Genomic DNA, 13,960 nt, shown 5'->3' on the forward strand with positions numbered 1-13,960 from the left:
TCCGGACAGAAATTTCGCAAATGTCTCCGAGGTAAATTGCGTTCTGTTGTCTGTTACAATCGTCCTCGGAATGCCAAAACGACTGAACGTCTCGCGCAACGCCGTGATAGTCGATTCAGCTGTGGCTTGTTGCATCGGAACCGCCTCAATTCACTTGGAATGTGAATCCACTGCGACTACGATCACTGCACCGTTCATGGGACCGACAAAATAGAGGTGAACGCGGGACCAGTTTTCTTGATCGGCGTTTCTGCCGGAGGCAACGGCCTAGCTTGCACACAAATGTCACACTTGCGGCTCAAGTGTTCAATTTCCTGGTTTAGTGCAGGCCACCACTTCGCGCGATCGCTTTCATAGCCGAGACTCCCTGGTGCGTCTCGTGCAGCATATGCAGCATTCTGTCACGCGCCGCTTCCGGAATGACCACTCTATGGCCCCAAAAGATGATGCCGCGTGCTACAGTCAACTCAAGTTTCCTTGCCACGTACGCTCGCAAAGCACAGTTCCACGTTTTTTTTTTTCTTTTTTTTTTTTCTTGCAGCCAACCTTTCAGTATGGGCAATACCTTGTCGGCTTCCGTCAGTCGGCGGAGCTCGTGTCACAGGTGTCTCATCAAGTTGACGCAAAGTGTGCACGTATTCTGAAATTTCTTCAGGGGCATCGTCAGGAGTCGGGAGTGGAAGCCTACTGAGGGCGTCGGCATTTTGAATGTCTCCTCCGGGCTTGTGCTCGACCTTGTATTGATACGCTCCCAGAAGCAAGGACCAACGCTGGATGCGAGCCGCTGCCATGACAGGTCTTCGCGGAATAAGCCAACCAACGGCTTATTATCCGTCACAAGTACGAATGACCGCCCCAGAAGGTAATCCCGGAACTTGCTTACGCCGAACACCAATGCTAAGGCCTCCCGCTCGAGCTGCGAATAATTTCGTTCGGCCTGGGTCAGTGTTCGTGAACGAATCCCTATAGGCTTGTCGACGCCGGCAACTTGATGGGAATGGACCGCTCTTATGCCATGCAGAGATGCGTCGCACTCGAGGCGCAGCGACTTGCTTGGATCAAAATGAGTGAGCATTTTGGCATGTCCGAAGGCTTCCTTAGATCGGTCAAATGACTGTTGCTGCTCCGATGACCATTTCCAACGGCAATCCTTCTTCAGAAGGTCATACAACTGAGCAAGCATCGTTGCCATGCTCGGAAAGAACTTGCTATAATAAGTGAGCAAACCTATGTAAGAACGCAGCTCGCTTACATTGTTCGGGCTTGGTGCCTTCATCACCGCTTCCAGGTTTTCTCCAGCGGATCAAGTCTGTCGCTGGTGATCTTGTGTCCCAGGTACGATACTTCCGACTTCCTGAAGGAACACTTATCCTTCCGCATTTTGACGCCACATTCCCGGAACCATTGGAGCACTACCTTAAGATTTCTTCCACTGTCGCCTTTCCTTTCTACCACCAGGACGTCGTCCAAGTATGCTTGCACGCCAGTTAGACCGCACAGCATATTTTCCATGGTGCGCTGGAAGATGGCTGCTGCGGACGACATTTCAAAGGGTAGGCGGTTGAAGCAGAACAACCCCTTGCGGGTACTGATGGTAGTCAACTTCTTTGACTCCTCATCCAAAGGAATCTGGTTATAGGCGTCGCGTAAGTCTAGGTTGCTGTAGACGTCTCCGATGTACAGTGCTGCTAAAATATCATCGCTGACTGGAAGTGGATACTGTTCAATGACGCATGCTGCGTTGACGCTTTGCTTGTAGCCGCCACAGATCCTGACAGATCTTTCTTTCTTCAGCACTGGCACAATCGGCGTAGCCCTTTCTGAGTGAGCGACAGGAGACAGCACGCCTGACTTCACTAGTTTTTCTAGCTCTTCAGTCACCTTATCTCGCAGTGCGTAAGACAGTGGTCTCGCCTTGAAAAACTTCGGGATCGCTCCTCCTTTCACGTAGAGGTGAACGGGAGGAACCTTGAATAGGCCTAGTTCTGACTCGAAGACGTCTTCGTACTCCGCCAAAATTTCTTCAAGCGTCTTGTCATCTCCTCTGCTGGCACTGCTGAGGCTCAAAACTGTAGCACCCAGGTTGTTCAGGGCACGGGTGAGGTCGCGACCGCATAAACACGGCCCTGAATGACGAATTACAGTCATAGTGGTAGTCAGAGTCTTGCCCTCGTAGAAAACTCGAAGGGTCAGCTTACCAGCGATAGGCAGCGGTCCCAGGTAGCAGGACAACCTCAGGTCGGTCTTCTCAATTTGAGGCCACTTAGCACGGTGCATTTGGTAGACGTGCCAAGGTTTGACGCATACCGGCGACCCGGTGTCTATTTTCATGACAAGGTCGACGCCTCCGCAGCGAAACTTGCGCCGCACGGGACCGACTATTTCGTTGCTCGACACCGACGCTTGCTTTTCGCTGATGGTGAACAGTTGAGATCAACGCTCCTCGTTTCCTTCGGGGCTTCCAGTTAAAGCAAAGGTATTCTGTTTCTTGCCTCTTGCCCTACACTCTAAGAAGTATTCCGGGGAAAACGGGAGTAACTGCACAGTTGGTCCAAAAAAGGGCACTTTCATCCCTCAAGAGAGTAACTTCAGGAGTGTGGGTGGCCTGTGCAAATTTTGGAGAGTAAGTGTACGATCCCTGGTCCGAAAGAGAGCAACGGCGAGGGCGAACTGCAACAGTTACTCCGCATGCACTCTGCTCTTTTCGTCCGTCTCGTGGAGTGCTGCGGCGAACGCGCTGTTGTCTATATATCATGAATAGTTGGAAGTTTGTGTACTGTCTACTGAACTAGATGTAAAGCAGCACTTTGCATCTTCGTGAAAAAATTGCCTGTAATTTAAAAGGTGGAATCTGAAGAGCCGTGCACTTCGTGTGCGGCTCTTCGATACACATTCGTGTGAACGATACACATTAAGCGCGCAAGTCATAGATGGACTGCCAGATTTTCTTGGCCAATAGTACCTAAGGAGTTCCTTTCGTTCCAAGGAGATTATAAACTTAACTGAAGCGATGTGTAGCTCAAAAGGGGCACGCTAAGCGATAGAGAAGTTGTCCTCTGTCGCCTTGCGTGCCCCGTTTGCGCTCGCTACACGAATATCACGTAATGTCTCAGTTTAAATCACCGTAAGAATAATCGGGCAGATTTCTTTATGTAGTCGCTTACATTTGTAAGTATGCGCAACGTTAGACTTTCCCGGCATAGCATACACCAAATGCCAAGTCTCTTCTGTTATTGCCGCACCTGCGTTAAGGTGGTTAACCTTGTCTCGGTAACCTGACTTGTCAACCGAGCGGCCATGGTGAAGTAATGCTTTCGCTACGAGAAAAAACAAAGAGAGACTGACTTAGAGGCACTACTTCATGAGCTGCTCAAGCAGGAAAGCCGAGCCCCGGGGAAATGGATGGAAGACATTAGAAAAGTTAAACAAAAGATTGAGCAAATTGATGAACAACGTTATCGGGTAGCGCTAGTGAGGGCAAGGGCAGAGGACCCAGCTGCAGGTGAAGCGCCATCGAAACGAGCGCTAGGATTATAAAAATCGCGAGCTCAAAGGAACCACGTTGAAGGAATAGAATGGCGCGGGACCTTATCGACAGACATAGACGACATCAAAGCCGCTTTTAATGAGCACTATCAGGCGCTGTTGGCGTTTCATACAGTAGATGTGACCGCATTTAAGAATGAGTTTCTGAAGGTTCAACCTCGACTGGAGGATGAAAGAAAAGAGAGACTGGAACTGGTGATAACGGAAACCGAAATTGAGCACGCAATAGATAACTTAAACCCCGGAAAATCGCCTGGACCAGATGGCTTTAGCGCCGCATTTTACAAAGAGTTCAAGAACGAAATTAGCCCTATTTTGACTGTAATCTTTAACGAGGCCTACAAATTAAACACGTTGCCTCCGTCCTATGGGTTGTCCCACACGGTCCTCATTCCTAAAACTGATGATATAGAGAAATTAAGACAGGTTACAGCATACCGTCCCATAGCACTCACCAATGTCGAGTATAAAATCTTTATGAAGATATTGGCACGAAGATTGCAGACGGTGATACAGGACATAGTCGGGCCTCACCAGACATGTAGGATAAAGGGGCGCTCCATCGTTACAAATATTCACAAAGCACGCAGTCTACTTGAATGCTGTGATGATACCAGTGGTCGGGTCGCCATTCTACAGATCGACCTCGAAAAGGCTTTCGATTGCGTGGCTCATGAAATTCTCTTTGCCGTCTTAGACCACGCTAATGTCAGTTCTGTTATCTGCGAGGGAGTGGCCCTGGCGTACCGAAACTGCACGACGAGATTGATCGTAAATAAGAGCCTGGGGGCCCCCATAAGCGTGCACCGTTCGGTGCGCCAGGGCTGCCCCCTCAGCCTGCTATTATTTGGTATATACATTGAAACCCTGTGCATGAAGATATTGGAAAGCAACAGCATTCGAGGATTTAAGTAACAAGGAGCTGAAGTGAAACTGCTGGCATATGCTGATGATGTTGCAGTTATCACGGATGATCAGGGCAGTTTAATCGAGGCTGTCAAATGTGTCCGTAAATTCAGCCATGTCACCGGTAGTGGAGTTAACTGGTCCAAGTGTCTTGGGCTCTGGCATGGAGCGTGGCCGGAGAAACCAGACCTCTTCGCCAACGTGCCTTGGGTGATGACCCCGGGCAAGTAAGTACTTGGGCGTACCGCTCAACGCTTACAGCGATAGTGAGCAGTATTGGAAAGAGCAGACAAAAATGATTCGGGAGAGAGCGGAGAAGTGGAAAGGAGCCAACCTATCGATTTTTGCCAGGGCCACCGTTTGCAACATTTTCTTCATTAGCAAGCTGTGGTATGTAATGCAGGTATTGCATTGTTCACGGTTAAACGTTCAGAAGCTACACAGGGTCTTCGCAATCTTTGTCTGGGCGTCTGAATGGGAGCGCTGCAGCCGTACCAACTTGTTCCGGCGGGTAAAAGACGGGGGTCTGGGACTGGGTCACCTCTTTTTACGGCAGTTGGTCAACCGTTTCTTGTTCTTTCGGGACGCAACAGACCCGTTTCTGCGTACTGTATGCCAAATGAAGCTAAGCCGACGGCTGCCCGAATATGTTGTTTCATCCGAAGAGCTTTCGGGAGGGATTCGTGGTTTCTACAAAGAAATCGTATCGAGTGTAAGATTTCTAACAGCGCGTTTTTCGAATGATTACCTATTCAGTGTGAAACGGAAAAAACTGTATTGTGCTTTGTGTGACATTGTTTTCTCAGTGCCCTTGTACAGGTCCGTGTACAGTGGAGGCCCAGGTAGTGATGTTTTAAAGAGAGTTAAAAAAATGCAGGTGACACCAGGAACGAAAAATTTCTTTTTTAAATTACACACCGGAACATTACCAGTTAAAAACTTTTTGGAGGGAAAGGAATTGTTTTTACCGTGGGGAACACACTGTTTAATTTGCAAGCAGCTGGAGACAATCGATCATGTTTTTTTACACTGTTGGGAAGTCGTATATTTTTGGGATGTCTTACAGAGAACAGTACGGAAAGAATTTCCACTTGAACCGTATGGCATTCGGTACTTAAGCGTAGATAACGAGGATGGGGTGCCTTTTGATTTAATTATGCTTATGGGCCTCCACTGTATCTGGCAGTTCAGAATCGCAGGATATTACGTTGATAAGGATGCACGGCCTGCACGAATTTATTTTCGTGAGAGCATTCACTGGTTTGTTGAAATCAATAAGGCATTAGCGGAACCACCCGAGTGGCTCTCAAGAGTAGAGCCGCTTGTGGATCTGCGCGAATTCTAAATAGACGCAGCCAGCACGATGGTGGTTGAATACGCCTTCCCCTACTTTGTATTGTAATTGTATATTGTACTGTTCCTTGTGTGAAATTTTGTGTGTCAAAGCCAGGCAATAAAGAAAAAACAAGGAGCGGCCATGGTGAAGTGGTTAGGGTACCCGACTTGTGAGCGAAAGGACGTGAGTTCGAATCCTACTTGCGGGCGCGTGTTTTTTTTTTTTTTCACCCCAGTAATTTTTTTATCAGCGTAAAAATCGCTAATTTAATTATTTCCATCTTCGAGGACCATCGGAAAGAATAACCGTTACTCCCTTGAGGAGCATCGGAAAAGAGCAACTGTTAGTCCTCCGCATGGGGAGTAACAGTTCATCCCCTCTCACTTACCCCCTAAAGGGAGGAATGGTTGTGGCAGATCAGTTCCTCCCCTAAAGGACTAACTTCGATACCCCCTTTCCTCCTTTTCTTCTTAGAGTGTACAGGCTACTAATATATGCCCTTTTTTCCGCACTTGAAGCACTTCGAACTTTTGAACTTGCATGCTTGTTCCGAGTGGGTTTTGCTTCCGCATCTTCCACACCCTTTACTTTCTTGCCTGCTTGTGCTTCGTGCTGGTCGCCTGTCCATCAGCTTATGCAGTCCTGGTTCAGTCTTCACCTCGACGTTTTTCATGAGCTCGATGCCTTGACCCGCAGCTTCTGCTGCCAGCACCATGCTCTCGGTTTCCTTCAAGGTCAAACTCGAACGGGAAAGCAGTACCTTCTGTAACTCTGTGCTTCGGATTCCGCATACAATCTTGTCCCTCAGCATTCGGTCCAACATGTCACCAAAGTTGCATTTGTCGGCGAGTCGTCGGAGGTCGACGATAAACTGCTGGACTGATTCATCTTCTTTTTGAACACGAGTAAAACACCTGAAGCTCTCTGTAATCTCGTTGGGCCTCGGGTCATAGAAGCCTTCCAGAATTTCCACCACTTCCTTGTAAGTGAGCTGGTTCACGTTACAAGGAGCGCACCGCCCACTGAGGACGTCAATGACCTTGTACCAAGAGCCGAGACAAGAAGCGCTCTCTTCTGTGCGTCTTCCGTGATGTTCCCTTCGAAATAGGACTGAATGCGAATGACGTACGAAGTCCACTTGTCCTTGCCGTCGTCAAACGGTGGTACTTGGTACGACATTGCACCATCAGCGAAGTACTTGCTCTTCAATACGTGAGTAGGTTTCTCGTCGCCATTGCTACAACGTGCCGGGGACGGAGCGTAGCATCCGAGGCATACACCAGACGAAGGCTGCCAGAACAAGAACCCTTTATTTCGTAGCGCTTATCTTTTTATAGCCGCCCGTCAAACCAAACAAGTAAATCCAGGTACAAATCAGTGCAGAAGTAAACAAGCGCTATCGCAGCACCACGCGAAGCTATGCGCGCGCACGCGCAGCGTAATCTACTTTGCAGCACCTCCATTCCCCATTCCTTGTTTTCCAAATGTCCAAACACATTTATATTGATTTCTATTTTGATTTCTGGGACGATTAGGTCTGCTGGATTATTGCTTGCTTACATGCGTAGATCTACTCTTTGCAAGAAATGGCAGCAGTGCCCTTACCCGATCCATCACAATCACAGCTAAGCACACCCTTCCTGCCTTTATTTTAACCCTTCGGCTTCTCTTGACCTACTATATGCCCCATCTTCTCCTCCCCCAATGAGGTTAGGGGTGAGTGAGCTACGCACACACGAAAACGCTACCAAGAGAATGACTTGCTGCCCTGATGACAAGCATCTTTGTCGAAATGTGGACTACATCAACATCCCGTGTTCCATCAATGTTGATCCATGTTCATGTTTTTCTAACAGATAAGTGAAATTTTGTTGTGTTCTGTGATTTTCCTTTTTTGCCGCGTTCTTTAGGATGAAAATTCTCCAATACTGTTTGTTTCTCCTTGCACGGCAAATGAGGTCTGTTGTAATCGCGTCAAACGTGGCTGGTGACGATTATCTGCCCTCGCTGTTCAGTGCGCAGAGCCTGCGCGCGCATCCTTTGTTGGCGCTGTTATCGTGTTAAAAGCGCGGCGACCAAGCTGTGTCGTGTCATATGTGTTTCTGCCATGAGCTGCAATAAACGGCTTTCGCATATCGGCGTCTTCATTGTAACATTGGCGACGAGGATGGGATGAGCAGCACTGAAGCTATGGCCACCACTTACGGCAAGCTGCCGGAGTTCTGCCCGGACTCGGGAAACATCGACGTCTACCTAGAAAGGTTCGAACTATTTGCAAAAGCAAATGGAATAGACGACGGAAAGAAGCTTGAAGTCTTCCTGACCATAATAGGAGAGAAGGCCTACGTGACACTGCGTAGCTTACTGCTGCCGAAAACGCCCACCGAAGTAAAGTACGAAGACGCCAAGAAGGTGCTGCAACAGCACTACGCCCTGAAGCGGTCTGTGGTCACTGAGCGATACCACTTCTACAGGCGGAACCAGGAGTCAAATGAAACCATCGCACAGTTTCTTGTGGAATTGAAGAGGCTCGCCGCGACATGTTCTTTCGGAAATTTCCTCCAAGAAGCGCTACGGGACCGCCTAATTGCCGGACTACGGAGCGACACCATCCGATGCCGTCTTCTTGCCTTGCCCGACGACGAGGTCACCTGGGAACGGGTGTGCAAGGTAGCCACCGCCATGGAGGCTGCACAGAAGGACACCCAGGACATGCTGTGCGACAGCGCCGGGGCCAGCAACGCTCAACTGCACTGGCAAGGAAGCCAAGGGAAGCCTAACGCAACCAGCCAGGTACTAAAAAAAAACTATACGCAAAAAACTGCAGTAGAGTGTCATAGGTGCGGTGGTCAGCACGCTCCTACAAGGTGTCCATTTGTAAAAAGTGCTTGTTTTAAGTGTTCTAAACGTGGTCATGTCGCAAAAATGTGCAAAACGCGAGTTGTTCAGGCTGTAGAAGTACCGGCAACAGAGCAGGATTTGCAGGATTTGCTGACTATATGTCAAACAAACAGAGCAGGCAGTCCGCCTCCCATAGTAGTAAAAGTAATCATAAACGGTCACGAAGTACCGATGGAATTGGACACGGGGGCTGCCGTTACAATCATGTCTGAAAAAGACTTTGCAGAGAACTTCCCTGACCTATCGTACAACTGTGAGGACGTAAAACTCGGAGTGTACAACGGCACCGCAATCAATGTAAGGGGCGTTGCCCAAGTCGATGTGAAGTGCGGGAAGCAAAGCCACCGCCTACCACTTGTCATTGCCAAGTATGAAGAAGGGGTGCGCATGCCTGTGCTCCTCGGTCGTGACTGGCTCGCAAAGATAAAAGTGAACTTGCCTGATGCCTTGCAGAAACTGCATGAGGTTGCGCTTAAAGTACAAGCAGTCGCGCCTCTAAAAACTCAAGGAGCTGTAGAAGCATTAAAACAACAGCACGCTGATGTTTTTCAAGCAGGCTATGGTGCTATAAAAGGATACAAGGGTAGCATTCGCACGAAAGAGAATGCAGTTCCAGTTTTCTGTAAGGCGAGGCCTGTACCGTATGCCTTGCGAGAACAAGTGGAAAAAGAACTGGCGGAACTAGAGAAGGCTGAAGTAATTTACCGGGTGCGGCACAGCACCTGGGCAACGCCACTAGTAATTGTGCCCAAGAAAAATGGACCAGAAATAAGGATATGTGGTGACTATAGAGTCAGTGTGAACAAGTGCATCGAGGTAGATCACTATCCCTTGCCACTTCCTGAGGATATCTTTGCATCCCTGGTGGGAGGAACCGTGTTCACTGTGTTAGACTTGGCAAAAGCTTATTTACAGCTGGAGTTGGACGAGCATGCCGAAGAACTTCTAACGGTTAACACGCACATGGGTCTCTTTAGATACCGGCGGTTGCCGTTCGGCGTTGCGAGTGCGCCTGCTATGTTTCAAGCAGTCATGGATCAGGTTTTGCATGGCATACCTGGCACAGCCTGTTACTTAGACGACGTGCTGATAGCTGGGAAAGACCTACCAGAGTGCTACAAACGAACGAAGGAAGTGCTAAATGCTCTGAGTAAGCACGGGATCCGAGTAAATGTGGCGAAATGCGTTTTCTTTCAAGAAAGGGTACAATACCTAGGGCACGAAATAGACCAACACGGTCTGCATCCCACGGCGAATAAAGTAAAAGCAATCCTTGAAGCACCGAAACCGAGCAATGTGACCCAGTTGAGGGCATTTTTAGGCCTAGTGAACTTCTATGCAAAATTTTTGCCCAATTTGGCCGGACAACTAGAACCGCTTCACCAGCTTCTACGCAAGGGAAGCATATGGCAGTGGTCGCGTCAGTGCGATGAGTGTTTCAGGCGATGTAAGCAGTTGCTAACTAAAGAAACAGTCTTGGAGCTGTATGACGTAAAAAAGGAAATCCAGCTGACATGTGATGCATCTGCTTACGGGCTGGGCGCGGTGTTATCGCACGTAGTGAATGGCGTTGAGCGTCCGGTCGCATTCGCTTCCAGATCAATGTCACAGGCGGAAAGAAACTATGCCCACATTGAGAAAGAGGCACTCGCCATCATTTTCGGCGTAAAGAAATTTCATAAGTATCTTTATGGCCGCAGCTTCGTTATTATCACTGACCATCAACCACTCACGATAATTTTTGAAGCTAGACATCACAGTAGTGCTGTGGCAGCGGCGCGAGTCCACCGCTGGGCCATTTTTCTGTCGAACTACCGTTTCCGCATTGTGCACAAACCAGGGGCAAAGATTAGCAATGCTGACGGCTTGTCGCGTCTACCATTGTCTGAAAACACTGATGATGTAGATAAGATTTTTTACTTTTCTCCTGCCAGAGAATTGCCCTTAACTGCAAAGGACATCGCACATGAAACATCTAAGGACTCTGTCTTGAGTGCTGTGCGTGAAATGACATGGCATGGCTGGCCGCGGTCGGTAGAGGCGCAGTATCAACCGTTCTTTGTAAGACGGTTTGAACTTTCGGTAGATGATGCCTGCTTAATTTGGGAGAACCGAGTGGTTATACCCCGCGCTCTTCAACAGGAAGTACTGTTGCTGTTACATGAACAACACATGGGTATCAGTAAAATGAAGGCCCTGGCGAGATCAATGGTATGGTGGCCCGGAATCGACAGCAGCCTTGAACAAACTGTAAAACAATGTCACATCTGCCAGAGTGTAAGGCCAGTGGGCCAACCAGCGCCACTGACCCCATGGAGGTGGTGCACTAACAGTTGGGAGCGAGTGCACCTCGACTTTGCAGAAAAAGAAAACAAGATGTTTCTGGTCGCAGTCGATTCACACTCCAAGTGGGTAGATGTCAAAATAATGAATTCAACTACGGCGCAAAAGACCATTGAGACAGTAAGGTCATTGTTTGCAAGCTATGGGTTGCCTCAGGAGATAGTTACGGACAATGGGCCACAGTTTCGAGCGAAAGAGTTTGATGATTTCTTGCAGGCAAACGGGGTCAAGCATACTTTGACTCCGCCTTATCATCCTCAATCTAACGGCGCAGCAGAACGAGCAGTGCAGACTGTTAAGCAGTCATTGCTAAAGCAACTGCTAGAGAATGAACGGAGCCACAGTTCCAGATCCTTGCAACACAGAGTTGACAACTTCCTTTTCGCGTACAGAACTACGCCGCACACATTCACTGGTAAAACACCAGCAGAGTTGTTTTTAAAGAGAAAGCTGCGGACAAGACTTTCTCTGCTCAAACCAGACATGGAAGGTACGATCAATTCGAAGTCTGAGAGAGAAGTGCGCAGTGCAAATAAACGTAGGGGAAAGCCTAGAGCATTTTCTGTGGGCGATCGCGTGCTCGTGCGTACTGTTCGTGGTGAACTTGTAAAGTGGCGACCTGGAAACATTGTGAGCGTGAAATCTCCGGTAACGTACCTGGTGAATGTTGATAAACAAACGCGCTTTGTGCATGCCGATCACCTACGTTGCACTTCTTTGAAACATGAAGAATATGTGGAAGACTGTGGTGATGAAATGTCTTTGCCGCATGCCAGTGATATTTTGGAAAAGGGAAATTGCTCAGCACAACCGCCAGTGTCGTCACCACAACCGCCGCACACCCCTCCTATACTTAGACGTAGCACACGGGTGACACGCCCACCAGATCGACTGATGTACCATTGAATGTGATTTTGTTTGTGGGGGAGTGTTGTAATCGCGTCAAACGTGGCTGGTGACGATTATCTGCCCTCGCTGTTCAGTGCGCAGAGCCTGCGCGCGCATCCTTTGTTGGCGCTGTTATCGTGTTAAAAGCGCGGCGACCAAGCTGTGTCGTGTCATATGTGTTTCTGCCATGAGCTGCAATAAACGGCTTTCGCATATCGGCGTCTTCATTGTAACAAGGTCAGGAACAACTTTCACCAGGAAACCGTGCAAGACGAGTGCTTGAAGAAAATAAAATCTTCTGTGGTCTAAAGAACTTGGCAGCTGAATTTGTTCACCTAGTTGTATACATGAAATGCAGTTCATGCATATCGTAAGGTGAAAAGTGTTTTACTTTTTCAGTTACGTCAATGTGTTAGCCAGAAAATTTGCTGAACAGCGACCTACTGCTGCTATGAGCTGCCTTCATGACCCTTGCATTAAAAGGATATCTGCGCGTACTATTGCGGAGAAGAGAGCCCAGGACGGCCGAGAGTCGACCGAATTGCATCGCTATACGCCGTCAGCCGAGTTCAGCCACACTATCATCTGCGTTCAAGACGACCGGAAATCATGGATCATGTATGCACTTTCCGAACGCTGATGTGAGCACGGCTGATCCCGGCAGATGGTGCCGCGAGAGAATTCGGATGATGCTAGCGCGTCCTGGACACTGTTGTCTCGCATAGTAAATTCTCCCAATAATTAATATGCTCGTAAAACGTAATACGGGAAACAACTTATTTTAACAGTTCTACCGTATAGTACAGATTCAGCATACAGAGTCTTCCGTTTTCTAAATACGAAAGCACTCGCATTTTGTATTACGGTCTTCATTTTACCGCTGTCGGTTCTACGGAAATGACCGTTCTTTAGTTACAGGTAAGTTTTCGGTCACAAATTACCAACAGATTTTGCCATAAAGCACGGCAGTTTTTTTTTTTTTTTTTTTTTTGTTTACAGTGTGTGGTTAGCGGGCGGAAGAGGAACTCCTCCACGACTTTGCGAAGGCATGTACTGACCGTACGCTTGCCGTTGCACTGCGCGGGAACGATTCGCTTGGGCGCGCTTCTGCTGACGAGGCCCCACCCACAAATTGCATACGCATCAGTGTCGAACAATGGGCAAACATTATAATAACAATAAATTAATCAAATGTTCACTATAGTGCTGAGGAACAGCTACGGTGGCTTTGTACTGGTGCAATTATTAATACGCGAGACAATATGTACTAGAAGACGAATCTGGTAGACAAAAATGTCACACTTTCGCCCTAAGGACGAAGCAATGAATGCGATAGCAACACAGCAATGTCATACGAAGTAAGGTGAGCGGCTTTGGTAGCAATATGAATTGTAGTAAACATGAGCAGGTGTGCTGCGGCGTAAGTAGACCGACATGAAGTGAGACTCGATGACCACGAGAAGGCGCGTGTGAAACGGTGGTGTTGATGGGAAGCGCTTCCCGTGGGCAGCGCGCGTGCGAAGGGACACACATGTAGCGCTGCACTGCCGATCCGGGCAGCATTGCATGTGTAGCGTGCGTTGGAAAATGTGGCCCGACTATTACTAACTGAATGAACAAGCGTGGTGTGAGCGCGCACAAACAAACATGACTAGATCACACTGAATGACTCCAGACAACGACCGTCGAAACTCTGGCAGCAAGCGGATACGCCGCAGCGGCGAAGGTACGTGCGGTGTATCGCTTCAACGGAAACTGAGTGGCGAATGCGCGGCACATAAAGGTCAGAGCCGTGTGGAGATAAGAGACGGTGCGAGCGAGCGACGAGCACGGTTGTTGGCAGAGTCAAGGTGCGCCCCCCCCCCCCCCGCTCCCTCCGGCGTTGGCTTCCCGCTTCCTTGCTTGCGCGTGGGAGATTGAGTGCGTTCGCTCTCCGTGATAGCGCGCGTCCCCGCACGCTTCCGCTCGGGCATACGGCACGCGGCGAAGATTTTATCTATAGGGAACCTCACGGCGACGCCGACGGCAGAAATACGGTTG

The 13,960-nt window shown here is 48.8% G+C and overlaps 2 protein-coding genes across 2 annotated transcripts; one reads left to right on the forward strand and one right to left on the reverse strand.

Annotated features, from left to right (window-relative positions):
• Positions 1-1,275: 1,275 nt before the first annotated feature.
• Positions 1,276-2,331, reverse strand: LOC119433621 (uncharacterized protein K02A2.6-like). Its single transcript, XM_037700878.1, has one exon. It carries the CDS (start codon positions 2,329-2,331, stop codon positions 1,276-1,278), a length of 1,056 nt encoding a protein of 351 aa, XP_037556806.1.
• A 5,644-nt stretch (positions 2,332-7,975) lies between these two features.
• On the forward strand, positions 7,976-12,150 carry LOC119433622 (uncharacterized protein K02A2.6-like). Its single transcript, XM_049659036.1, has one exon. It carries the CDS (start codon positions 7,979-7,981, stop codon positions 11,936-11,938), a length of 3,960 nt encoding a protein of 1,319 aa, XP_049514993.1. The 5' UTR covers positions 7,976-7,978; the 3' UTR covers positions 11,939-12,150.
• The last annotated feature ends 1,810 nt before the right edge of the window (positions 12,151-13,960 follow it).

Source organism: Dermacentor silvarum, chromosome 11 (assembly GCF_013339745.2).
Source record: "Dermacentor silvarum isolate Dsil-2018 chromosome 11, BIME_Dsil_1.4, whole genome shotgun sequence".
Classification (NCBI taxonomy): Eukaryota; Metazoa; Arthropoda; class Arachnida; order Ixodida; family Ixodidae; genus Dermacentor; species Dermacentor silvarum.